Source organism: Micromesistius poutassou (assembly GCF_964030765.1).
Source record: "Micromesistius poutassou genome assembly, chromosome: 4".
Classification (NCBI taxonomy): domain Eukaryota; kingdom Metazoa; phylum Chordata; class Actinopteri; order Gadiformes; family Gadidae; genus Micromesistius; species Micromesistius poutassou.
In genome coordinates, this window is record NC_140274.1 from 9,555,894 (window position 1) to 9,582,842 (window position 26,949).

Below are 26,949 nucleotides of genomic sequence, written 5' to 3' on the forward strand. Positions count from 1 at the left end.
GAATTTGTGAAGAGTTTCAATACCAATGTGTTTTTTGAATGGTTTCGAAATTATTTGATTTTTTTTACATCACTGACACTTTCTTAGATCACGTGCATTCCTGTTAATAGCTTTTAACTCTTGAATGATATTCTTAATAATTTGCTTTATTATTTATTCATATTTAGTAACTATTGTATAAGGCAATATAATTTCTCTTCACAAAACCTTTACATTTGTCATAGAGTTGTACAGATGTATGTAGGTTTAAAGTACAGCATAGTTGATGTTATTCTACGTATGTACAAAAACCTCAAACTCTTACAACTGTGGAACAACAGTTGAATGGTAAGAAACACACACATCATTATCATCTATGACAGAGCGCCAGAGAGAAACCCCTGAGAAAGACGACGGGATAACAAACAACACAAAACAAAACCGACACAAACAACACGAACACGAATTCGGATTTTTCGCAGAGTTCTATAGTAAGCAAAACGTCGAAGTATTTAGTCAGAGGGCGGGAATAGGGAAATGTCTTTCGCGGTAGGAGGGACTTCCTTCGGGGTAGCAGTTGGCTGGCAGGCAGCTGCTTTGAGGTGACACGTATCTCAAATTAAAGGTGCTATGGAGGCCGTGTCTGAGAGTGGGGACTTTACTTTTCGCTCGCCTTGAGACTTTACCGAATAACTGCACTGAAAGAGCCAACGTCGCATTAAAGAAAACGACATCGCAAGGAAGTCCGCTGCCCCTGAGCCCAATGCGCGACTCAGCGGAGTAGGACTTTGACGTGCGTTGGCTGCTCAAGCGAACATTTGAACAGCGACTCGCCAACGGTAACTTGTGGGGAAATCGCGTGGATGTGGCTCGCCGTGAGAATGTGTAACATTACACAATCCGATTTCAGCGCCTCGGTGGGATTTTCCTCCGTGCGAACATGCTCCTAATCCGAGGGTGACTTTCTTTCTTCGCGTCACAAGGAAAGTAAAAAAAAAAGTTCTGGGGAAGTTTTGCGCAGCGTAAACGGAGGGGGGTTGTGTGGGGAGGCAGGCCGCGGGGAGGGGTGCGGGCTGAACATGGGGAACGGAGTGTGCTCCAGGAGACAGCGGAGGATTTTCCAGTCTCTCCTGCTGCTCACCGTGGTGTTCGGGATGATCTACGGGGGCATGATGTCCTACGAGATGCACAAGCAGCTCAAAAGAACCGAGGCGACGGCGCTCAAGTACCAACAACACCAGGAGTCGCTCTCGGCGCAGCTGCAAGGTAAACACGCCAGCTGAGTGTGTTTTGCTGTGCTTACTGTATTGGTACGAATTGCGACCGCACACGTTATTGTAAGACCGTGTGAGTAAACATCGTGGCATGCGGGGTTTTATTTCACCCAACTTGACAACCGATGGCTCCACCGGAATTTCAGTGGGGTGTCCATGGCCTGGTGTAAGCGGGTCATATATTATACAGTCTGGTTGCATTGAAGTTGTGTCCACTTGACTCTTGTATAGTTGTCTGTCACCTTTCACCTATAGGTATCCCGTCTAATCTGTTTGCTAAACCAGGTTAAGAAGATGCACACTTGGATTTGTACAGCCGAGCCGTATAATGGTTAGGGTTAGGATTAGTAGGCTAACCTACTGTGCCGTAGACTCTTTGTACGTCTTACCTTTTCGTGTGCGTGTGTGTGTGCGTGTGCCTCCAAAGACGTGTAGGTTGTTGCGACGTGTTGGTTTTTGCGGTTGTGTTGGGATCATTATGGTACAGCCCCGATGTCAGCTGTCATATATAAAAGAATACCCCGTCGAACTGTCCTCGGGCACACCTGATCCTCTGAAATAACCCCAGGTGGAATACGACATTTGTTTTAGCCACTTTCATGACTCATACCAACAACCAATGCAAACAAAACGAAATTTCCATTCCAGAGCCAAGGTTTGTCTTTGCTACGTTATATGGCATCCGTAGGCCTATAGGTGAAATTACAGAGGATGGTTTGTTACGTTTTAATGAACATGAAATTACTATTGGAATTCCACCAAGCTCTTAGTAAAGACCATCTTATTAGTAAAGCAACGCCTAATGTTAAATATGCCTACTACTTGACTACAGATGAAAAACGGGCAAATATTAGTATTTGTCATTAAGTACATTTTTTTTCAAATACCTTACCGTTAAACCTACATTCATCAGAGTCTGCCACAAACCCAGCAAACATCCGTGCAATTAACCCCACTCAAGTGTTTTGGATTTCTATTTGCCTTGCAACTAGTTAGTTTAACCATTCTTTATGCAGGTGTTCCTTGTAGTTCATCGTGATAAAGCATGAACATGTTATTTTACCCACTTCATGTTGGCAGTTGTTTTAAGAGCTGCTGCTTAGTCTGTAAAAAAGAATGTTTCTACACGTAGAAAAGTTATGGCCTTTTAACCTAAAGGCAAAAGTCTCATGTCAGTGATAAAAGCCAGGTCAATATGTGCAGGGCGATACTTGGCTCTTCAGCCACGCAACACCCTTTTTGTCAAACAGTTAGTTTTAGCTGAACATTTTTCCCCTGGTAACTGTCCTATTATTGAAGACATTTATCGTCAAGAGAGCAGGCGGCCTTCTTTCATGTAAAACTCTGCACACATTTCAAGTGGAGCCCAGCTTAACTTGCAGCTCAATAGCACCACTGTTTGCCTCCGCCCATGAGACCTAGTCTACCACGACCGCCGGTACAGTGTTGGGCTTGCTCGGTCAGCTCTTGTTTCACCCTGGAACGACTACTGTATATATACATGGACTTGAGAAGAGGCCAGCTTTGCAAGAATGGAGGCGACACTTTTCCCAGTGGAGCGTAGCGGCTGCACCCCACCCGTACGCATTATTGTTCTGAAGTGATGGAAGCATCGCTCCATCCACAGCCATGGGTCATCTGATATCCCCTCTACTCTGGTGGTTGTTGCTGTGGAGTGACCTATATTTAGAGGTGGGCCGTAGCTTCGATGGGGCACAGGGCCAGCCCTATTGATCCTTGTTAGCCCGCTGCATCCACAAATGAAAAGCGACGCACACACACACACAAACACGTTATGTTACTGTAAGATCCACTGCCGTACTGAACTGAAACGTGTGTAAACAGTTCCTTACGTCCTTCCCACACACGTTAAACCCATCCAGTTATGGGTTTTCATAACCATATCTTCTTCATCATATTCAAAACAAGTTAAACAGGATTTGATTTCTTCTAAAATCATAACTTTGAGTGTCAAATGAATGTCAAATAATGACATTTCAGTGATTTCCAAACATGGACCACTAATGAAATGTCATGCATGGTCCAAAAAAAACCAGATCATGCCTATGTGTGTAACTGAAGAGCTTAGGGCCTGTGTGTTTATAACTATTCACACAGAGACACATACACCAATTGGGATGCCCAGTAGCAACTCTGGACGTACTGCAGGTTGAGTTGCAATTTGCAAATGGTGGATTGCTAGTTTTATTCTTGGTTCTTCCTGGCATAAGTTTGGATGTTCCATTAAGAAAAACATAAGCCTTGGCCCACTGACAAGGCCATTGGCACTTTGATGGATCTTGTAGGAATGTCAACTGAACTATTCAACCTTCGTGTTTTTGGCATAACGGACAAACCTTTGTTGAAAACCGTGTTTATTAATGTCCTAAAAGTAGAAAAATATTGATGAATTGTGCATTGTGCAAGTGTGTACTAATATCATGACCTGCAAATCAATTAGTATGTTAGAGTCCATTGCAGATGAGCTGGTTGTTCTCTGGCATGTTTGACCCCAGTGTTGGTGGGTCAATCTGTGCATGCACGGATGAATTGGAGCCACTAAAGCACATTGTGTGATTGTTAGCAGCCAGAAAAGTGCTCTGCAGTCTTATGTGCACAACCGTAACGCTCCCATAATGCAGAGTTCAGGGTCCAGTGTGGAAGATTGCCCCCAAGGCCTGCCCAACAAGTGTGTCAGGGAGCTGCATTTCCCACCTGTCTCTGGTGAACCGGAGTAGGGTTTCGGGAGCAGGATGCTGGGCCTTTGAGCCCCGCCCTCACCTGTGTGCGCTCATGCTGGCGGTTCCCTCAGCAACACCACAGGCCATGCAGTTAGGCTGCTGTGGACTGCAGTGAAAGATGTAAGAGGAGTTGAAAGGGCCACATTAAACCACACTGCCAAGGGGATTATTAATGTTTGACTACACCGTCTGGGAACCTAGATTAAAGCCAGAGAAGAGGAGGGTGCTGTGGGACTAACATGAAGATCAGGGATCTCTGGTGGATATCTGCTGGCGAGCATGGCTATATTGACGAAGGAGCTGTAACTCTTGCAGTAGTCGATAGAATAACATCATGCAGACCATTCAAACAAATATGAGTGAGTCATAGATCAAGAGAGGCTTGCTAGGGTATTTGATTAATGTTATGACGCAATCCTTACATGATTTCACAAAATTAAGTTTAGAAAGTCAAAGTCCATCCATAATGCTCCTGAAAAGCAAATGCTATTGGCAAAAGTTCCCTCTCGATGAGGAAATAATATGACATTTGAGCACCCAGCTCAGCATCTTATCAGCCTGTTCAAACACATAAAAATGGTCAAAATGGCCTATGGCCGCTGGACAGTTCTGTTTATTGATGTTAATTTTGGTCCTCTCGCGTCTCCCCCTACAGACCAACAAAGTCCCAGCACCGTAGGGATCTAGATTAGAACTTTTGACTTTTAAATGTGACATGGGTGTGTGTGCGGGTGTGTGGGTGCGGCAGCATATATTGTTTTATATTTATATATACCACATGATCCCATGACTTGTTGTTGTTGGTTGTTACTCTTACTCTTTTCATTGCCTGAAAAATATATACTTCATATATCTTAGACATCTTAGACGTCTATCTAAATGTGGTTGTGTTTAATTACAAGAAAACAGATTCAGTTAGTTTGATGTGATGGGGTCTAATAATGGATCTACTCAGTTCTTACTAGTTAAACATTTTTATTGTTTCTATGCCAAAAAAATATGTAAATCCTTGGATATAAATCACACCCATGTTATGTTGCTATAGCAGCCCTTTGCAAATACGTATATTTCCCATTTGCGATTTCCCAATAACGTCATCAAAAAATTAGAAAAAAATGATAGTGAGAAAAAAGAGTAATATAGAAATTAGTAATATTTTGTAAATGTGCACATTTCTGATGACAATAGTTTAGAAATTATCACAGGACCCACAAGTGTGTGTGTTTGTTGAATTTCAGTTTGAATAAACACAGTTTATTTTGAGCTAAAGTTGATGGTTGAACCCACTTTTTCTCAAAGGACTGCATGGAAGAAAGTAAGTACACCCACTGTATGCTGATCAAATCCTGAAGCCTGATTTGGAGGAAAATGGGTCACAGTACTGAAGCAGAATGCTCTTGCAATGCAGCTCCATGTTCAGTGCTCAAATGCATCCATTCTATTAGGCTGAGCAGAAGTCAAAAGAAGTGAGCAAGGTATTTGAGCACAAACTAAAATCCTAAAAGCCCCATGTATACGTTAGCTATAGGTTTGTCTTATGCCAGGATCAGACTGTAATACATTTTCCTATAGCCTACTATGGTCACTGTGTCAAATTAGTTTTATTATTGCATCACAACATCCTGCCGTGACTTGGGCTGTAGACAGGGCACACTATCGTTTCCACAACCTAGTGTCAAGTTCACCTCGGATTGGGGTGAAATTGTTGTCCTGGGGGTCAACATTTAATGGACAACGGTAACTGATTGAATAAAATCAAGCATACAAGTTGTTCTGTCGGGGGGCGGGGGTCTTTTAGGGACAGATTCGCCCACATCAGAAGCTTTTGACCGTGCCACTCAACGGGATACGATAGCCAAATCCGACGTCCCGATCAGGCCTCGACATTAACGGTTGAACAGGTGAACTCTGTGATCGGGCAACTAAAATGTGACCTGAAGTTGCCCGTCCGGGCAAGTGACTTTTTTTTGGAAAATACACTAAATATACCTACAAAATAAACGTCCTCCTATATCGCGGGAGCGGAGCTTTCTACAGCGCTGTGCATCGGATTTCTGCAAAACAGGAGTTGCTGTTGCTGCGTTCCAGGGACACTTTTTTAGCCTGTAAGTTACGAGCTGTAACTGGGAGTACATCGATCTGGTACTTCGGGGGTAGTGAGTTGCGGGTTTGACTGCCGTTCCAGGGCACTTTCACGGGTATAAGGTTGTGAAAACAACCTTATACCTGAATCGCACCATCACTTTCGTTATGTTCCTTCAGCCTCCGAAACTGGCCAAGTGCCAGGTAAATGTAACGGAAATAAATAAATAAAGACACTTGAAAATGAGACGCCGCCAGTAGGCTATGCAACAAAAAGGCAAAGGAACTTCTTAATGAGTTGGACGGAGAAGTTTCCGTGGGTCCGTCATTACAGCGGGTATAAGTTAACCGATTGCAGTTTTGACTTACCCCGCAATCTGATTCATCAACACAATTTCACTACATTACGGGTGCAGTATGTTGAGGACAGTTTAGGACACCGTATCGACAAAGATCACAACGACATGTGTTGTTGCTATCGATATAAAAGCACTTAAGTCTACTGGCTGCCATCTGTTTTAGGGTCCGTCAACAAATTACACCCACAGACTGGTGGCATAGACTTTACCTTGGAATTGTTTAAGGAAAGAAATCACCACAAATCAATAAAAATAAATTTTCTTATTCTGATTGCTGTAGTACTTACCAATGGTATGCTGCTATTTACTACATGTGACATTTTGCTGATATGTTGCATTATAGTGAAACATTTTCTTAATAGGCATACATTTACCATTTAGGGCAAGTATATTTTGCTATTGCGCAAGTAAAACATCTTAATGTCAAGGCCTGCGATGTTCTTAATCGCCTGCAACCATCTTAAAACAATAAAATGTTGGAATGTGGCAAAATTTGCAGTCGGATCCTGGCATTATGGACTTCAAAATCCACAGAGGTGTACCTGTAGCAGCAAAAGCTGTGAATAATTGTAGTAGCACAGCTTTTATGATGGCACACCTTAAACTTGATGGTGGATCAATTGTCTTTAGAGGCGTTTGTTTTGCTCTTCGTGACAATTGAAGATAGGGATATTTTCGTGCAAATCAGTCTAAAGCTAAGGATTTAGTGAGAGCGCCCAAACCAGTGACACCTAGGTTCACCAAGGTGGCCAAATCCAATATGGCTGCCACCAGAAAAAAGGTTTAATCTCCAACTTTTCAACCAGATGGGCTAGAAATGCAAACTTGGTGTCTAGTTGAATGCTTTTTGATCATTAGATGCACACTGAAATTATTATCTTAAAGAAATGGCGTCTACCCGAAGACCACTGATGACAATATCCAACAAGCTTGAGGCAATGCATGTCAATTCAATGTCTTATTTAATTACCATGCTGTACTTCAAATAGGCTGTAAGAGCTTATAATGTTATAACCGTTTACCAAGTTGTTGTCCATCTGTCTCTCTGACTCTTTTTCGTCCTGCTTAGCCTTAGCTAAACATGGGAAAGCTTGAGAGAGAGTAAGTTAAAAATGGGAAGCCTGAGAGACAGTGAGTTAAAGTCAGCAAGGGAAAGTCTGAGAGGGTGAGTTAAGGTTAACAAGGGAAAGCCTGTGAGAGGGTGTCAAACTGGGACCCTTGAGAGAGTGAGGTAATGGAGAACAGCCTGAGAGAGTAAATGACATGATGACTGAGAGGGAGGGAGAAGGTTTGGCAGGTTTTAAAGATGAGATAGCTCAATCTTACTGGGCGAGTTAATTTATTTTCTATTTCCCTGTCCGATTTTGTCTGTTCCTCTGTTTCCCCTGTTCCGTTTTTCTGTTCAGTGTTTGTTTGCTTAAACTATGTGCTTCTTAGAGCACCAAAACAACTAGGCCTTTATCTTACAGCTCATTATACTAATGTTACTACTACATTATTTCACCATTATAACACCAAAATACCCTTGATTTTTACTTTAGCAGTTCAATGCTAAAACTGTGTATAACTGGAATCCTGAGGCACTATGCTGGGTTGTGCAACAACTTTTATTGTACTGAGCAGTTCTACGAAACAGGGAAATGAACAAAACCGAGGGAGTTGTCAGGGGTTAATAAATGGGAGCCATGATGGTGGTTATTGGATGAGAGAGGAGGAGAAAATAATGTATTTTCCCTAAGGGACAAGAGGCACTTCAGGAGTGTACTGATTCAAAGCAATATTGTTGAGTTTTGTCACGTGCCATATCCATGACTGATGATCCTGCCAGCTCCGGGACAATCCAGGAAGTGTATCGAATTGATGTTGCCCTCCTGCTGGGTACCTGTGGGGGTTAGGATCCTGATGAAGCCGTGCAGTCCTTTGTGATAAATGCCTCCCATATGGCACATGAGGGGGCTAAAACGAACCAATCTGAAGTTATTTGGAGGTCCTGGGCCTATGCCTGGGTCTGGTGAGGAATACCACAACTTTCTGCCACTAAACGAATATTGCATTGCTCCATCATTTTAGACACACCTTAGCGTTCGACTCCAGTGTTGCTGTTGTTCATCGATTGTAAAATGGAGGACAGTGTATGCTGTGTGTTTTTTCCACTGCATTGTTCTGAACCTTGTTTCTTTTATTTTTTTCTTCCTTTTTCTGTTCCGTCCGTCCTTCAGTGGTGTACGAGCATCGCTCCCGGTTGGAGAAGTCTCTGCAGAAGGAGAGGGTGGAGCACAAAAAGGCAAAAGAAGGTAACCCTGAAGGAACCAAAACATGACACAAAGGGGTGGATCCACTACCCAGCTCCCACATTCTCATTCAAAATAGAATGTCAAAAAATATTTACTTCAAGGTAAATCAAGGTCAGTTAATAAGCTCAGTCGGAGGATTGTAGGGGTGTGGTCTGAATTTTCTGACGCTCAATGCACACCTTGCTAACCCATAATAACATCATTAGAAGTAAAAAGACAGACATCTGCTGGCCATCACTTTAGGGAGGAAATGCACGGGAGGCTCCTAGAGGTCAGGCAATAATGTTGACGGATGACCACAAAGGATGATGGAGTATATAGGGCCTCTTACCCACCAGGCGACTTTTAAAGTCAATGCCGACTTTGGCAGTACACACTACACGGCTGTTCTTGACGATCAGTCTTGTCTTGCCGACATGCATGAATGAACTGACCTTATCTTATGTAAATAGATCCACAACGTCCATTTCTGTCTAGCGTAAGCAGCGGTATATAATATTGTTGTTTAATATTTCATGACGCCAATGAAAGCTAATTTGGTAAAAAAAAAAATGAACCGATGACTATTGGTAGCTATCCTGGTTGAAACCTTTGTTTAAAATTGTTTATTTACAGATTACCTGGTGTACAAGCTTGAATCCCAGCAGTCACTGAACAAAGACAAGGTAGCTATTTCAAGTCAATACCTCCAATATGTTTTCCCTCTGTCAAATCTATTCCTCTGCGGGCTGGATGTCCACAGCTATTCTCATCTTTGCAATGTGATCTATGTCTTGTCTTGATATGTTCTGACCGTGGTTTGGATGATCAAACAGCAAGACGCCAACAGCAGATTCAACTCTCTACACGTGCAGCACCAGATGCTAAAGGTATTAACAGGGTCCTTTTTAGTTTTGAATAAAAAACAAATGCACTCCCGTCACACTCGCACCAATAAAATTACACTCTCCTTTGTCTACCTTTTGCTTATGCTTACAAAAGCAACGCACCATTCCTCACACTTCCTCTTCCCTGTACTAAACCCAGCTTGTATTTCCAATACGTTGCAAGTCTCCTGTGAGACTAGACATTTCAGAAGAGAACACGCAATTGACTTGAACTTAGGTTGACGGATGGATGATTGATTGACGGTGGCGGTGTTGACTGTGGCTGCAGAACCAGCATGAGGACCTGAAGAAGCAGTACTACGAGCTCCACGAGCAGCACCAGGCGCAGGGAGAGGACCATGGCCGGGCCCTGGGGGAGCACCAGGAGCGCTTCCAGAAGCTGCAGCACACCAAAGAGACAGAGATCACCCAACTCAAAGGTACCAGCAGCGCCACGCGTTAAACAGAGAAGAAGAGTAGAACACAGACGTGTAGACAGGCATCACGTAAAACAAATGCAAACTTCAGACACGCGCTGCATTAAACGATTACATGCAAATGTTTTGTTTTCCGTTAATCAGATCCGATTTCGTAGAGCGACTGTAAATATTTAGTTGACATTGCGTTTTTTTTTGCCATGGAGGGGTTTGAAAGCCTGTCCCAAGGGAAGAACGTTAACTCTCCATGGAGTGGATAGCTAGAGTCCTTTGCTGTGGCCCTAGCTTTCATGTATACTGCAGAGCTGTAGGCCGTTTTTCAGCTCAAATGCCCCTTACTCAGGCAGCAGTGGGAGGCAGGGAGGCTTCAAGTCACACCTCAAATATTTATAAAAGAGGCTGATTTCTGAGGTGCCGCCGACAAGGGAGGTTTTGAACAAAGCATAGAGCATTGAGTTTGTGAACAAATGTTAGTTATATTGACTTTTGGACGACTACTAAAACCACAAACAAAGCCACCATAGGACACTTCCTCGCTAGACATTGAAGCAGAAGGTCGCTGCCTTCCGTTTGGGACAGTCTTATATTAAGCATTAGGTGTGCCTCTACTCTCGTCCCACCAGCCTACTGCCAGTTTTTACGCTTCCACCACCTTCATGGAAAAGTAGTTCATTCCGTTTTTAGTGCTATATAGATTGTAACCATGTGAACTCAATTGCGTTGATTTATAGTTTTTATCTGACTGCTCGGATTAAGCTTGACAGACAAATAATAATGAAAGACTAAGCAGTACAGCAGTACAGACTAAGCAGTACAGTGTCAGATGCTAGTGCTGCATCGGTTCATGACGCATGTCTCCATCTTCTGGTTGTATTGGATACTGCAGCACTCTGATGAGTAGTAGAAAGCAGAAAATGACTATGCCTGTATTCTGTTACATTTAATTAATACAATTACACCATCATGAATTTAATTGAATGAACTGTATAGTGAACATAAAACCTCCTTATGTTTATTTTACACAAACAAATGTGGGAGAACTGTTGAAATGAAATCTATTTCCCTGTGAATTGTTCTCTGGGTGCAGATAGCACGTTCAACCTTAGAGAGGAGAACAGACAGTTAAGGAAAACACACCAGGATATTCACTTGCAGCTCCAAGACGCCAGGGTGAGGAACAATATCCTTTCTGTTGACCCTGTCTGTTACATTTTACTGTGGCCTTTTGATTTGCGTTGACTAACTCAAAGTGCATGTGAAGCTGCTTTTGAAGTATTTCTGTCCATTGCATTTAAAGCCCTCCCTAGCAGGGAGTGGAGGGAGTGGGAGGGGAGGTTCTGATGTGGTTTTGGGGGTTGTTTTTTTCATGGTCTGTCTAAGAGCTGTGGGTTAGGAGGTGCTATCTATTCCAGCTGTGAAGCCCTTTGCGACTGTAATTATTATGAGAGCTTTTATTTATGAATTTCCTTTTACAATTATTTACATTATGGGTCTCTCTATCAATGCTGGGGCACACACATTCAGTTCACATTCAGTTCACAAGTTTTCCCAGTGTACAGTGTCAACCATTTTGTTATTTGTACTCACTTGGGAGTTGTATAAATCCCCACCTTGGAATTGAACAGCATCCAGTGTATCCTTTCTGTTTATGTGTGTCCTGTGTCCCACATTTGTCCCTCGGTGTCTAGATTAAGCACCAGGACCTGAAGGCTCAACACGACCAGCTTGCACTGACACTAGAAGACCACAAGAGTGCCCTGGCTGCTGCTCAGGTAAGTGTTGAATTATTCAAATTAGATTATTAGTGATTGGAGTTGCAGAAGGCCAGAGGAAGGTCTTGTCTCTCAAATAGATTAGTTATTTTTCTTATTGTTGCCCCAAATGAGCCTTATAATTATAACGTAATCATATCGGGTATGGTAATGGCTGAGCTACCAGTGCAGTAGCAGAGGTGTAATAGATTGCAGGGTGCACACCACTAATCTAAATTAACGCCTCCGGCTGAACATGTATTGTTCATCTGAGCATTCAGTGGGCTAATTAATTAACGAGTGATGGGAGCAAAGAAGAGGTCAGGCCAGCCATGAGCTTTGTAATGATGCCATTTTTTAGAAATTAAAATATATATTTATTTCTTTTGCACAAAAAATGCCAATGCCATTAGGTTAAAATTCACCCATAAATGTACCTTTTTTTTGTTTTTTGTTTCTGCAATGTCCAGTTTTATTTGCACCAGTTCTGTTTTCGGTCCTTAGGATATAATTGAATAATTGCTGCTAACATAACTAGTATCCATCAAAAAATGTAATATGTTCATGTTTGCCGGCACGCGCACATAATAAATCCAAGCTGTGTTTTGGCCTCTCCCAGATGCAGGTGGAGCAGTACAAACAGCTGAGCCAGGTGCAACAAGACCGCAACGTCATGCCTGTTGCCGTGGCAGCAAAAGAGCAGGTGCAGGAAGCCCCGCCCCAGAAGGATGAGGCTGTCGCTGATGGAGGAGACACAAAGTCCAAGGTGGGTCCACGTCTGTGTCCATCCGCTCTATGCCTCAGCTAAGCAGTTCTGCTCATGACATTTGTTCTAATTACAAGATAAACAGTTGGGAGTGTCATTGCTATTTCTGCCTATAAATTCTATAAATCTAAGAAAACTAGATGTGCTGGGGAGTCGGAAATAGGTGGTTCTTATACTAAGATGTCAACACTCCATTGTAGATCATCCAAAAGGTGGCTTGGTGGTTTGTCATGTGAGCCGGCTGGTAGTTTGCCATTCGTGGCTGTTCTTCAGCACAAATCATGCCCTTTGTCGCCGCATAGATAACACAACAGACTATGGTGCATGAAACCCCGGGAGACTGATGAAAGGGTTACTTGTATATCAAATAAATTGTATTCTGTTCACTACCTCGCACACTGCTTGCACATTGGGTTTTGAAATCCCCACAGGTCGAATGAATGCAGAGCAAAAAAAAAACACCTCCTTCTCCCTCTCTTTTCTGCTCCCTGTCCTCCGCCCCCTCCTCCCTCCTCACAGGTGGAGCAGCCGGAGGCGGTCGTCCACCACGACCCCCAACTCTCCCACCACACGCAGCCCCCCCCAGGGGCGAAGGGGGAACAGAAGCAGCAGCAGGAGCAGCAGCAGGAGGAGGAGGAGGAGGAGGTGGTGGAGGATGGCGAGGGCGAGGCGGAGCGCAGGAGGGAGCTGGCGGAGGAGGAGATGGCCCAGGCCGGCCAGCCCCAGAGGCTGGAGGAGGAGGACCCGGACCAGCCCCGTGAGGAGGACATGGGCGGGGAGGAGCCGGACCACGAGCTGCCCGACGAGAACGCCCTGGACCGCCAGAGACGCCAGCCGCCAGGGGTCAGAGATGAACCAGGGTCACGTCTCTAGAGCTGTGGTCTACACACAGTGTTGATTTTAATGTGGTTTCGTTTTTTTTTGCCTTTTTACTCACAGAAATGTCCACAAAGCAGCACTCAGCGTGTTCACAGCATTATTTCGGTTCATTATAATTACAGCTTGAGATATTTTTTTTACTTTAATATGACACAAGCACCTCTTCCATGATTAACTGTGACCCACTTATGGGTTGCACTCAATATGATAATTACTCCATTTCTCTAACTCCACAGGTCAACATATATTATATTGAATTACTTCATGACTGAACAGAAGAAGCGTAATGTTTTTTTGGTTTTTGTCATTTACACCCATGTGTATCTGCTGGCAGGGTCCCCAGGCAGAGCTCCACCAGGAGGCCCAGCTGCGCCAGGAGGACCACATGAAGTCTCCATACGAGCAGCAGCAGGACCGGCAGCGTCAGGACGCTCAGAGGGCTCTGGAACACAGGCAGCTCCAGCAGCGCCAGGAGGCCATGCAGGCCCAGATGCAGAGGGACCAGAAGGAGAGGGAGCAGAGGTTGAAGGAGCAGCACGAGCAGGAGGAGAGACATCACAGAGACGCTGACAGACGGGAGAAGCTGCTGAGAGAACAGCAGATCAGGTTAGGACACCGTCTGTCCGTCTCTCTCCATCTCTCTCTCTCTCTCTGTCTCTGTCTCTCTCTCTCTTTGACTCTGTCGCTCTTTCTCTCTCTGACTCTCTCTATCTCTGACTCTCTCTCTGTCTCTCTCTATCGCTTTCTGTCTGTCTCTCTTATTTGTATATAAACACAATCAAATATTTTGTTTTGGACTTGAACCTGTCCACTTCAAATTGCATCATTGATTCCTGTCTCATCAAATGTTTCTGACAATCATAAGGAATATTTGACACAAATAGAGTTGTACACAGCCAGCCAGTAAGAAATACATGTATATGTGAGGTGGTTTGATTAGGGAAACAAACTGAAAGAACACTAAACCTTTTAGTCATATCTGGATTTCAAAAAAAAAAAAATATCAAAAATTTTTGTACCAAGTGAGTACAAAAATCACAGACCAACCATAAACCACAGGTGATGTCTTACTGCCAAAACACTTACTTACTTACTATAATAATATTAATAAGATTGTAAGGTGGCCAGGGTGTTTACAAAGGCTGCTTTTATGAAAGGCTTACTCAATAGATATTGTCCTATATATATTGTCTAGCCCAATTGTCCAAATAGACACAAACCAGTATCTGTAGGAGCCGGATAGATTCATTTAAATCAATACACATTTCAGAGTTCAAGCTAAACCCCAAAGTCAAATTAATGAGATTGTCTTAGATTCGATTGAGGCCAGCAATCATATATTATGAATGATCATTTAATTTATTTGTGATTTGACTCGACATGTGGAACGATGCGGTTGAGGGCATAGCATTAAAAATGCATAACAAGCTCAGGACGGATTCCTCTGTCCCATCGTTAGGGAAAAGAACGAGTACGAGAACATGGGGAATGACATCGTCCACGTAGGAGAGGACCCTCGCCATGACGATGAGGAGGGTGAGGCATACACCGCTTCTTCAGGAGGGGAATGGAAAGACCCCACGTTGCACCCACATGATGTACAAATACACTCCCCAACAAGTGTCATTCAGGATCTGACCATGTGGTGCATCTTCCAGCAGAGGGAGACGTGCATGTTTTGCATGGTGCCGAGGAGGAAGAGAAGGAAGGCGATCATAGAGTACCCCCACACCACCAGGTATCCATCCATTCATCTTCTCTGCTCATGCATTCATCCACAGTTCATCACCGCATCGGTTATTTTATCACAACGTATAAAGTCGTGTACATAGACTAAACAGAGTTTAACAGAGTTTTAGGTTTTCCCTTTTGGACCCAACCAATTTCAACTGGTTGCTGTTCCTCCACCCGTTCTGCAGGGGGCAGCCGAGGGTGATTTGGACCCCGAGGACGACCCCAACAACCAGGGAGAGGACGAGTTCGAGGAGGCAGAGGATCAGCGGCCGCAGCACAGGGTGGTGCCCGCAGCGGAGGCAGCGGAGGGGGAGGAAGAGGAGGAGGAGGAGGCAGTGGGGGATGAGGAGCCAGTCGCTCCAGCCAAGCATGCAGAGCCCCATCCCCACCCTAATCAACGGGCCATGGGGGAGGAGTTGGTGGTGAGCATCGGAGGACGGATGGGGTTGAGCTGACACTGTTCTCAAAGGAGCCGCTGTGAGGGGTCAATGGAAGGGAGCCAAGCTTATCGATTGGGGAGAAGTTGATGGACGCGGTGATGGGACTGGCTGGAGAGAAGTAGACGTCTAATAGAAAGTGTGTGTGTGTGTGTGTGTGTGTGTGTGTGTGTGTGTGTGGGGATGGGTGGGTGTGGGGGTGTTTGGGTGTGTGTGTGTGTGTGTGTGTGTGTGCTTAGATTGCTGGAAACCCAGATCAACAGGAAGATAACTTGGATGAGCAGTACCAGGAAGAAGGAGAGGATGAGGTAACCCAGACACACGCATACATTTTAAACCCATGTTTAAATGTATGACACAATGAGTTATGAGTTGTGGAAACGAGTGTGTTACGGAGAAAAAAAAGGCCAATGGCATCGTTTGTCCTCTCGTTGTCAAGGTGCAGGAGGATTTGGGGGGCCGCAGGAAGCGAGAGGAGGAGGTGGAGGAGGAAGGAGAGGACCCCTACAATGAGGAGAACGTGGAACAGGTGTGTTCTGCAGCCTGAAGTGGAATCCTGCAGGACATGTTTGCTGTAGACCTCTCACAGATCAAATGCTGTTTCTTGAATTACGTCTAATGGAGCCCACTTTTTATCATCTAATGTCTTTCCTAAGTCCCTTCTTCCATGTATCCATGGCTTGCCCTCTGTCGATCAGCTAATAAGAAAATGTGTTAATGTAACTTTGCTATGTGATATGGGCAGATGGACCAGCTCCAACTCACTCCACTTAACACTACTAAGAGTTCTGTGGTGGTCCAGGCCGGGCTCTGATAAACACTTGGAACACTTAGCAGTATCCTAATACCATTTACGTACAGTTCCCAGTCTGAACTCAACGTGATCTCTGTGTTTTTTTCCTTAGGATGAAGCAAAAGACCTGGACACCGCTCCAAAAGAAGGAGATCATAGGAAAGAAAAGGAGAATAACGAGGAGAATTACGAAGAGGAGGAGGAGGAGGTGGACGACGAGGTCATGGGACAGAACAAGGGAACCAATCGGAGGGCGGAAATGTAAAAACGCACATTGACCAATAGCTGCACCCTATCCCCGTCCTTTATTGACCTTACATTCTTGCGTTCCCAAACAGAGTCAAACCTTCCTCAGGATAATGGGATTGTTTGTCTGGAAATGAATCATATGCCCAACGCTATGGGCAAGGGAACTGAACTTTAACCCTGGGAATGGACCGAATGAGTTCTGACAGAAGTTGTTTAAAATTGTTTCTATTTCTTTGTCTTGTGTGTCTTCATGAGTGTTTCTCTGATTCCGTTTTATTTAGCTGTTGCTTGTTACTGAAGATAGCTGAAACGAATGTCATTTTTCAAGATGGAGTATGTGTGGAGCTAATATAGATATTCTCATTCGGGCCTTTTATACATTTGTACTTTAGAAAGTGTATTAGTAAATTCACTAAAGAGTCTTTAGTTCTTCATGATTTATGTTTTGACCAGCATTCCAATGGATTAACGATTGTTCTGTTATTTATTGATTGTGACAATTTTGACAATCATGAAATGTGTAACATTTCAGAATTGAGGTGGTTAGATGAGGTTTGGCTTGGGCTGAGACATCATCTGGTCAGTGATTACTGGGCAGGACGTCACTGAGAAAGCCAATCCAACAGAGAGTTCAACCGAAGACACATTTGCTCTGATGTGTCCCCATTTAAACGTGCCTTTCTGATGTGAAATAACACAAATGAGTTGTTTCCATGTTTATGTCCTTATGTTTTGTGTTTGTATTTGTTCAATTTAATTCAAGAAGAGACCAGTTTATACCAGCACACGTTTCATATTATCTCATCACTACATCATCGTCATTTTGTATGGAGGGATATTTGGTTCTTAAAATTAAATCAAACTGTTTCACCACAAAGTTTGTCTACTGTGCAAAGTGTAGTAATGTAAGTACTTAGCAATTTGTACATCTGTTTTTCACTCGTTCAATTAGAAAAAAGTGATTGTATTAAAGACGTACCGCACAAAAGCGGTATGAGCGTTAAATAAATGCGGTAAAGGAATCTAGTTTATTTTTCAATTTATTATTCTGTTGAATACTTGTTAATGTTGGGTACATTAATGCATCAGTATTTAGGTGCGCTAAACTATTGTTTAGCTACTATTCATAGTGTGAATGTTGTATCAGAATTCACACGCTTTAGTGTGAATGCTGTATCATCATCACACTCTAGGTATTCAAATCGTTTTTTAGTGTCAATGCTGTATCATCACACTCTAGATATTCAAATCTTTATTTTTCTTGTTAGTGTCTCTCTGTCTCTCAGTGTTCTGTAATAGCAGGACAACAATACAATTAAGGACAGTCTTTGTGTTCTACGATGATGATGGTGTCCATAAGGTCATTATCATTATATTTGTCAATGAAAGGATAAAATAAAGTGCTGTTTTTCATAAGCATTATTTCATGATGGAAAGTGCAGACACCAAAGCACAAGCATTAGTTTGGTGTGATCATTGAAATTGAAAGGGCACATTTATCACAAGATATGGAGAAGAAACAACAATTTAAAATGAAGGCTATTTAGACTATGAAGATATGCTACATATCAAATACCTACCTGTAAAACATCATCAATCACTTCTGTTTAGCATGTTGAGCTTTTGGCTGTTATCCATAATCCAGTAATTAAAACATGCACAAGCATAACGCCTGGATATGGCATTTCACTAAATAAGTAGGCTGCCATTTCTATTGTAACTTTCTTTATTTAGGAATATGAATAGAATTGAATAAGTCCATCACAGATTTGCCCCATGAATTTGATGGAAAAAGAGAGATAAACAAACAACGACTAACATTCATAAAGACAAAATCCAACACGTAGCCCCACAATTAGTAGACTTTGTAAGAGCTTCTCAGCCAAGGAAGTAGTTACTAACCTAAAACTCAACTTTGTTATTGAATATAGGGGGCAAGAATACTCACCAGAGGTATTTGCTACTAAATCAAACATGTTTTGTCATGTGAATTGAATTTTAAATTCAAGCTTTGTAAAGACCATAGTGGTGAATGTTATCAAATAGGACAGCATCATTTCACCATACACATGATTTTCAGTGGAATAACCAAACAAATACATCAACATATTTTTCCAGCTCAGCATTAGCCAACTTAAAGCATGCTACTTTGGAAACTCATTGTGTACGCCCAAATAGACAAAAACTACCTTACAATTGGCTGTAAAGTTAAAACTTTCTGCATTATCCTAACCATGATACAAGGTACCAGGTATGATTTGCACACACACTGCTGATAATAACAAGCCACTTAAAATGAAACATCTTTTCATGAATCACTGTCTGAAATGAAGCAAACTTAACGGAGCACCAATCGATCACAAAGTTACAATGTTGTGGAAATTTCCCACGTTCCATGTGAGAAATCTACTGACTACAGGCTAATGTTATGCTGCTCAATAAAATTTGCCTGTAATGCTTATGCTATTTTGCCATTTAATTTTACAAAATATAGATATATATATGGCGATAAATCGCCTTTGCTATATGTGCTGTAATATGAGATGCTACATAACAAGCATACTTAGTGGTGTATGTCAATGCAAACATTAAGTGGTATAATCTTTCTGGCAAATGTATGATATAGTAGAGTTAGGGATTTAGGGCTCACGACGATGGAAAAGAGATGGATCATTACGCACACACACAAACCAACACACACACACACACACACACGCACGCGCACATGCACACACACATGCACACACACACACACACACACACACACACACACACACACACACACACACACACACACACACACACACACACACACACACACACACACACACACACACACACACACACACACAGAAGAAGGAGATTGTCACTAGGCAACGACCAAGCCAGGGATATTATGCATCTTCAGGTAAGGAGTAAGCATGTCTGAAAAAGAGAGACAAAGATACAGATTAACAGTTAACATACTGATTTATCGTGTGCAGATGTAGTCATACAATTGGGCAGACCACAAACACATACTCACACTGTACATTTGTTACAAAACTCAACCCAACATTTGGGTTTAGCTTAAAGCTAATCATTCTATCCTTCACTGAATGTAACCCAGCTCAATATATATAAATATATAAATTGTGATGTAATGGTATCATTTGAACAGATAAAAATCTATATCTTTAATTAAACATAATCATTAAATCATTTAAATAATAATAATAAATAAATAATAATAAATATGTTTTTGTTTTTTCACAATAACAAAGGCAAAGTACCCACCAAACAATTTAATTGACAGATCCACACAGAAAAGAGTTTGACGATGTTACTGCTTTCATAGCGATGGTCCAACCAAGAGGAATTGTTTTTTACATTGAGTGGCTTTGATTATTACGAATTACACTAGCAATTTTTGTCATTATTGAGTAGTTTTGTCCCACCAATTCAACAATAGGGTTTTCAAGATATTCATTGTGACTGGATATATAACTGCTTGTTTTTACTTCTGTATGGTGTGATAATTAACTTAACACTAAATATGAAATGCATGTACTGTAGCAAACGTCAAACTGTTTTTAATGTGTAGCTCTGGATAACACTATGGCCATGTTAAATGTTACTCTGATTGAGCATATCCTATTTGCTTTCAATATTTAATCACAGACATTTTCTGAGAAATATCCTACCATACCACATACCACCATACCACACCACATCCATTTGGGATGGCTCCATTAGTCATGGTTACTGGTTTGGAGCATGTTACATTTCGGTATATTCTGGAGTGGCTATAGCCTGGAAATCCATCTAGAAAGCTGTAGGGTCTGGCAACGAGTAATGAAAATGGCCCAACTCGAGGGGCGGCACCAAGCATGCATTTGAAAATACCACTGCACGCAATTGGATAACACTACGACCAATCAGAAGAATACAAGGGGTGACGTATCCAGACCAGCAGAGCTAACCAAAAGATAAGACTCTTGCCGTATCCGGTCGGTAAAACAGCAATGCTTTTGGCCCGCCTATATCAGATACACAGATGTGATTAGTTACTGTTCTAGGCCAGGGGAATCAGGGAGTGAGTATGTGGCTCATTCCCAGAGTGACTCGCTGAACAAATTCAAATTGTGCTCTCGCGAGAACTCTGGATTTCCAGGGTAGAGTGGCTAGTGAATACTGAATGTCTTCAATATAGCTATTGCTATGAGCATTCGCTTGGCTCTATAAATTTCTGCTAATAAATAAGTTATCAATAATAATAATAGATTTGAATGCTGCCTGCATATTGAGAACTCAAAAGCACATTTCAAACACAAACCGTTACCGCTACACGATCATGGAGGGATAATAGAAATAGAAACAGAAACTTCTAACTAGATGGAAGGTTGATGAGGAGAAGAGCAACCGTCCAAATTAGGTAGACAGTGAGTCGTTCGGTGTGACAAGGTATTTACCAGAATGGAAGACCACAGGTTCACAGGCCATTCTTTCAATCAGCTGATCAGGTTATCTATCAATAGGAGAGCAATTCATATTTCATTCCAAACATGGTATAAAGATAAATTGTTAAATTGTTACAATTACAAAAAGGTTAATGAGCCTATTTGTGAGTGTATGCAGTGTATTATTATATTTATGAGAATAACTAAATGTTCCCTAAGCCTTTGATTGGCAGCAAACCTGTGATCAGCAGCAAAGCATTTGAGATTAAACATTAAACAATCATTTATTCCTAAACTGTATTTTGGTAAAACTAGCAAGGTCTATCATTGTACTTACTTGGTCCCCTCCTCTGCTACGACCTCGGCCTCCAGCTTCTCCTCCTCCTCCATCTTCTCCTCCGATATCAGCTCCTGTTTCTTGTGGTGTCGGAGGCACTTCACCACCACCATGGAGAGAATCAGCAGCGCCAAAGCTCCGCCCACCGACGCCCCGATGGCTACAGCGATGGTGGTGTCCTGGGGAGCGGGAACTAGAGAGCGGGGGGGAAGGAGTGGACACAAGGAGGTTAAGTTTTATAGAGCAGTGATGGAGACCAGATCACCGCATGGCTAAAGGCTGGACTGGGACTTATTTAATGCTGTTTTATTAACTTGTGGTGTGGTATCAATTTAAGGGGTGAGCTGGGATTTGCAGTAACCAGTTTGAAGGTTAACACAACAAGAACTTTAATGGTACACAATGTCTGTATATCCCCAAATGCTTTTTGGCGATATACAGTATAACCCTCCTAAACTCAAGAGAAAAACACCCTCAAATATGCAGATTTTGCAAAACTCCATTGAATGCACCATATTGCAGATTTGTGTATGTTTCATCATGTGTTTTATGTCGTTTAGTGCTTAGCTGTAATGCACTTATGTTTATGTATATCCCAAGTGAAGCCAAAGGCAATGGTCCACCTTTTGTGGACAATAGAGTTGTAAGGTATTGTACTGCAGTGGATAGAATTGTACTGAACTGTACTGTAGGGCTGTGCAATTAATCGCGATTTAGATTTTTGGGTCAAACAATCTCCAAACTAATATAATTGAGGTGAAACCATTTTTTTAAATTTCAAAGTTCAAAAGTGTTTTTTTTTGGAAAGAAATGCTGAATAAATGCTTCATGTTTTCAAACTCAAAAATAATCGCTTGAATAATTGGGATTTGATTATTGACCAAAATAAATCGTGATTATTATTATTGATTTTTTCCATAATCTAGCAGCCCTACTGTACTGTATGGTTTCCGTAATCGGCGAGAGAACGAGAGCAGAGAGGAAGGGAGCGTACGGTGGTACACCACACAGAGCGAGATGTTGTTGCGGCCCTGGATCCGGTCCGGGTGGTTGATAATGTTGCAGTGGTAATAGCCCTCGTCCTTAAGCTGCACCTCTGACAGCATGATGGACAGGTCGTTCTTGTCCAGGTTCCCCACAAACTTCACGCGGTCCCCGAAATGATCCGATCGGAGGGGAACCATGCCCTTCTTTTTGTCAAACTTCATTAACTTCAGGGCGAGGGGGGGTCAGAGAGAAAGAGAACAAGTGAAGGACTGAGCTTTCCACACAGGACATACAAGAATGTAATGCAGTAGTTCCTAACCTTGGGGTAAGGACCCGTGATATGCACATTGGGTAGCAGGAGAAAGCTAACATAAGCTATAGATATATGATGACAAACAAATATTTTCAAAGGTCTCATCGACGTCCTGTGTATACAAACTGACTGCCCAATAATTCATAGCCATGAGCAAACTACTTTACGTTTAGCAGACCCGTTCACTGGGACATTGATATTATCGGCAGATGGTGATTGGCTAAAAACTATGTGTGGATGCAGACCCACAAAGTACAAAAAGTATAAAAGTATTGTGTATTGTTATAATAAACATTTTCTTCAGATGCCTGCAGGATTAACTGATGATTCCAGATCGATCATGATCTGCTCAGAAAAACAATAACAACACTAGGCCTGTGTCTTACCATTTCTTCAGTATCATTTTTTGTTTCCTGATAGGTCCAGTTCATGACAAATAAGGAAGGGTCCAGCTTGTAACATGAATTGAATGTGCAGAGGATTTTGACCTCCGATCCGTTCAAGGCATAGACTGTGCGAGCTGCCATTACGACATCCATGCAGGAACAACCTGTGAGCCAACAGAGTAGGCCCATTTTGATATACCATCATTTCATATTCCAAATTTTAAATAAACAATAACACAAATAGCACAAATGCACACACACACACACACACACACACACGCTTATAAACATTTAGAAATCTGTCAATAAATACATGAAGTTTGTATACAACATTGTAGAATGTGTTAGAACAATAGTATTTAGATGAAGAAACTCCTGCATTCAATCCTTCAGTAATCAACAGTCAGTTACATCAAGGGTTGGCAGCTATAATGGATGTTTGGCTGAGACAAGCAGCTTCACAAGCAACAATTTTTACTAGAAATTGTCAGTACCAATTATCTATTGTCACACAAACACAATTTGTCAGCAGATTGTTCTATTATAATTGCCATAAGGTTATCAAAATGTCCTCCAGCACAAATGTTCACTATGTGAAACTGACTTTGTGTGAACCTTGCTTTAATTTTTGCATTATCCACTATGGAGCATCTGGATACAACAAAGGTGTTTTACACATTATTTTGGGTTGAATGTTGGCTTTTAGCTAGAACTCCAGGGAAACATGTTAGTAATAATAATATAACTCAATATTAAGGGAAGTTGGATTCAAAGTATAGGTTATAATATTGGTAGAAGGTGTTGTGACGGTTGTGATCTTTTTTAGCACCTTAAGTTTGCCAGACACTGTGTTGCCAATCATGCTCCAAGATGCTTGGTTTACTAAGGGCTTTCCCAAGCAAGTATCTCAAAGAATAGCATTCTTAACATTGAATGAAGCATTTTAGACTATTGCTTGCCTAGACATCAGTGTTTATGGAATTGAGTCCTGGTGGTGAAGATATATTTAACATAACACACATAACGAGTATATATTATGTATGCAAGTAAAGTCTGTTTCCTTTTCATGGAGGTAAAGTAACTTGAAGGGCAGGTATAGGCACCCCCCAGCTAATAAAGATGCTGTAAGTAAGATTTCAAAAGTTATCATTTGAGTAATTTGTTAGAAATACCATAACCATCAATTTATTAGAGTCAAATATATAATATGAGAATATCTTGTTTGCTGTGCTTGCGTGGCTGATACCACCTTCTGACCAATCAGGGCATCTCAAACCTGATTGGTTAAGGGAATCCATCTTTCCTGTCAATCACACACGCAAACTAAGCATTATCTTCGCTCAACCACAGATATTACCCATGCAACCTGCCCCCAGCCTCCCCAGCACTCTCAGCTTTTAAAGCTTGTGTCAACTACTTTTTCCTTCCATTAGCATCGATCTATCCACCATGTGGCTTTATATGATCTATCATTGATGTAACATTGCAAAAAAATAGCCTACAATGAACACAGTGGGTGTGGTTGTAGATTGATACACATTACACACACAATGTTGAGTGCTACTCTTAATTATTTAAAGATGCTTAAATTATTTAAGCGGATGTGTTCCATCTATCATAGCAAAGTTGAGTGACTAGAACGGGGGAGAGGTAAGTGTTCATTGTCATGTGTTCTGGCTAGAGTAATTCCCTTTATTAGGGATATTATTCAGGTATTATTCAGACCTTTTTACATGATGACTTGTTGACTTTCATATAGGAACCTGTAGCAATATATGGTTTAAAACTATATATTATCTTTGGGTAATTTTTACAGTTTAAGCTTAACACAATATCTGGTATACTCCTGTGTATCTACTTTTAACTAAAATTTGAGACATATATCAATGGGAGATAACTAAGATTGAGGGAGTGAGTTAATCTAGTGAAAATAATTGAATTAATGAATCCATTCAACCCTGCTGTCGGCCCTTTACATAATTTGTAAGTAGTAGGCTATGTGGTCGTGTCGTGAGATGATACGACTGGGTTTAGATGTGGGTCAGGCTGTTTGGAGATACTGCTGTTTGATGGAATGACTTTGGCCTCTACTCATACTGTGGATTAAACCACTAGATAAGCCTGTGATCTAGATAAACATTTAACACTCAATTATCATCTGTGGCAGTAGCGTGCAGAGGCAGAAAACAAAAACAATCCAAACATGTAGCGGTGCCTTCAGTTCAGCCCTATGACTGGGGACCACACAGGTCATTTTAGCAAAGGCATTTTGACACTAAAATACTTATTATAACATGATATACCTGTCAAAAATGAAACACACACGCGCGCGCGCACACACACACACACACACACACACACACACACACACACACACACACACACACACACACACACACACACACACACACACACACACACACACACACACACACACACATTTAAATGTTACATTCCAGTAACCGTTCGCCTTTCTTTCCCGCACTCGTTTTGTTCAGCCTGGAATCGTTGAGACAAATATTACCATCGTCACAGAAACACACGCACACATTCATCCCCTCAACTAAAGACCTGACGCGGTTATATTGATCATATCGTGTATCCGTGCTAGAAGCGTTCTATTGATCATAACGTGTATCCGTGCTGAGACTTTCTAGAAGCGTTCTATTGATCATATATTAATTGTATCCGTGCCGAGGCGTTCTAGAAGCGTTATATTGCTCGTATCGTGTATCCGTGCCGAGGCGTTCTAGAAGCGTTCTATTGAACGTATCTGTTGTATCCGTGCCGAGGCGTTCTAGAAATGTTCTATCGATCATATCGTGTATCCGTGCCGAGGCGTTCTAGAAGCGGCGGTACTCGTGCTGTCTGTTGCTTACCAGTGAGCGCGAGAAGCAACGTCAAACACACCAGCTGAGCGCCAATGTTTTTATCCCGCGGGAGCGTCCATGAGGCGGGCAACATGTTGTTATATCCGTATGAAATATAGAGTCGTTTAGAATAATAGAGACCACCCAATTGATGTTGGCTATCGATATATCGATATGTGTATGTAAAAGAAAAATGCTAAACTCTTCAAGTAACCTATATTTGAGAGGCTGGATGTGGCTTGCAGTGGCTGTAGCCATATGAGGGTTGATCTCACGGTTGCGAGTTTTAGGGAGGGGACAAATGATAGATCTGTCCCTGCTTCCCCTCAGAGTTTACATCGACATCCTTAATTGTTAGCTGTAATGATAACGCAATCAATAATTGATGAATACAACGTCTAGCCTATTTGCTTCAAGATAATGTACTTTCAAAAGTCTTAAAAACTGTAGGATCCAGACGCTGTTCTGCGATAATAAAAAAAGAGGCAGTCGTGGAGCAGAAGCAATATATTAAACCAATCCCTCCCAACCACTTTCTTCTTTCCACTCCTTTTCTCTGGAGAGAGGCATGGGGAGAGGAGAGGATGCTTGGCAAGATGGGTGTAAGCAGAGAGAAACAAAGGCAGCCATGTTGACATCCCTCACTACAGTTAATGACAACAACTGTCCATCTTTCACAGTTTGAATCCTGCTGTATTGTTGCTGGGCAGGCCATTTGCACTGGATGCAGAGAGAGATAGAGAGAGATAGAGATATTAAGTTAAAGAGAAAGGTAGAATCTGGAATGAATTAGGCCAATACCTTTTAAGGAAAAGGGAATATATTTTAGTTTGCACGGCTTAATGTCTCATGTTAGGACAAAAGTGCAAAATTCACCAGGCACCTAAACACAATGATGTTTATGTTTTATACATCATAAGAACAAAGGTTCACCGGAGGCTGCGGAGAGGAGAGGGCGGGGAGCTGCCTCAGTTGC

The 26,949-nt window shown here is 42.1% G+C and overlaps 2 protein-coding genes across 3 annotated transcripts; one reads left to right on the forward strand and one right to left on the reverse strand.

Moving 5' to 3' along the window:
- The first annotated feature begins 556 nt into the window (after positions 1-556).
- Positions 557-17,985, forward strand: golim4a (golgi integral membrane protein 4a). Of its 2 annotated transcripts, none has more exons than XM_084467166.1 (16): positions 557-1,245; positions 8,655-8,729; positions 9,345-9,394; positions 9,545-9,598; positions 9,885-10,035; positions 11,120-11,202; positions 11,721-11,804; positions 12,403-12,549; positions 13,069-13,392; positions 13,763-14,034; positions 14,888-14,964; positions 15,090-15,166; positions 15,348-15,584; positions 15,839-15,907; positions 16,039-16,128; positions 16,505-17,985. In XM_084467166.1, exons 1-16 carry the CDS (start codon positions 1,059-1,061, stop codon positions 16,655-16,657), a joined length of 2,130 nt encoding a protein of 709 aa, XP_084323292.1. In that variant the 5' UTR covers positions 557-1,058; the 3' UTR covers positions 16,658-17,985. The 2 variants fall into 2 exon arrangements, with proteins under 2 accessions (XP_084323292.1, XP_084323291.1); XM_084467165.1 differs by having other exon boundaries at positions 15,087-15,166; positions 16,505-17,984.
- A 3,428-nt stretch (positions 17,986-21,413) lies between these two features.
- Positions 21,414-26,067, reverse strand: scn2b (sodium channel, voltage-gated, type II, beta; the record flags this gene model as incomplete). The annotated part of the gene is made up of 4 exons (XM_084467403.1): positions 21,414-21,610; positions 22,412-22,628; positions 23,104-23,267; positions 25,983-26,067. The coding sequence occupies 4 exons, from the start codon at positions 26,065-26,067 to the stop codon at positions 21,414-21,416; spliced, it is 663 nt and encodes a 220-aa protein (XP_084323529.1).
- Between the last annotated feature and the right edge of the window lie 882 nt (positions 26,068-26,949).

Coding starts and splice junctions, on each gene's coding strand:
- golim4a (XM_084467165.1), top strand. CDS start 1,059: ATGGGGAACGGAGTGTGCTCCAGGAGACAGCGGAGGATTTTCCAGTCT. Junction 14,965..15,086: donor TCGCCATGACGATGAGGAGG/GTGAGGCATACA, acceptor TGCATCTTCCAG/CAGAGGGAGACGTGCATGTT. Junction 15,908..16,038: donor AGGAAGAAGGAGAGGATGAG/GTAACCCAGACA, acceptor CTCGTTGTCAAG/GTGCAGGAGGATTTGGGGGG.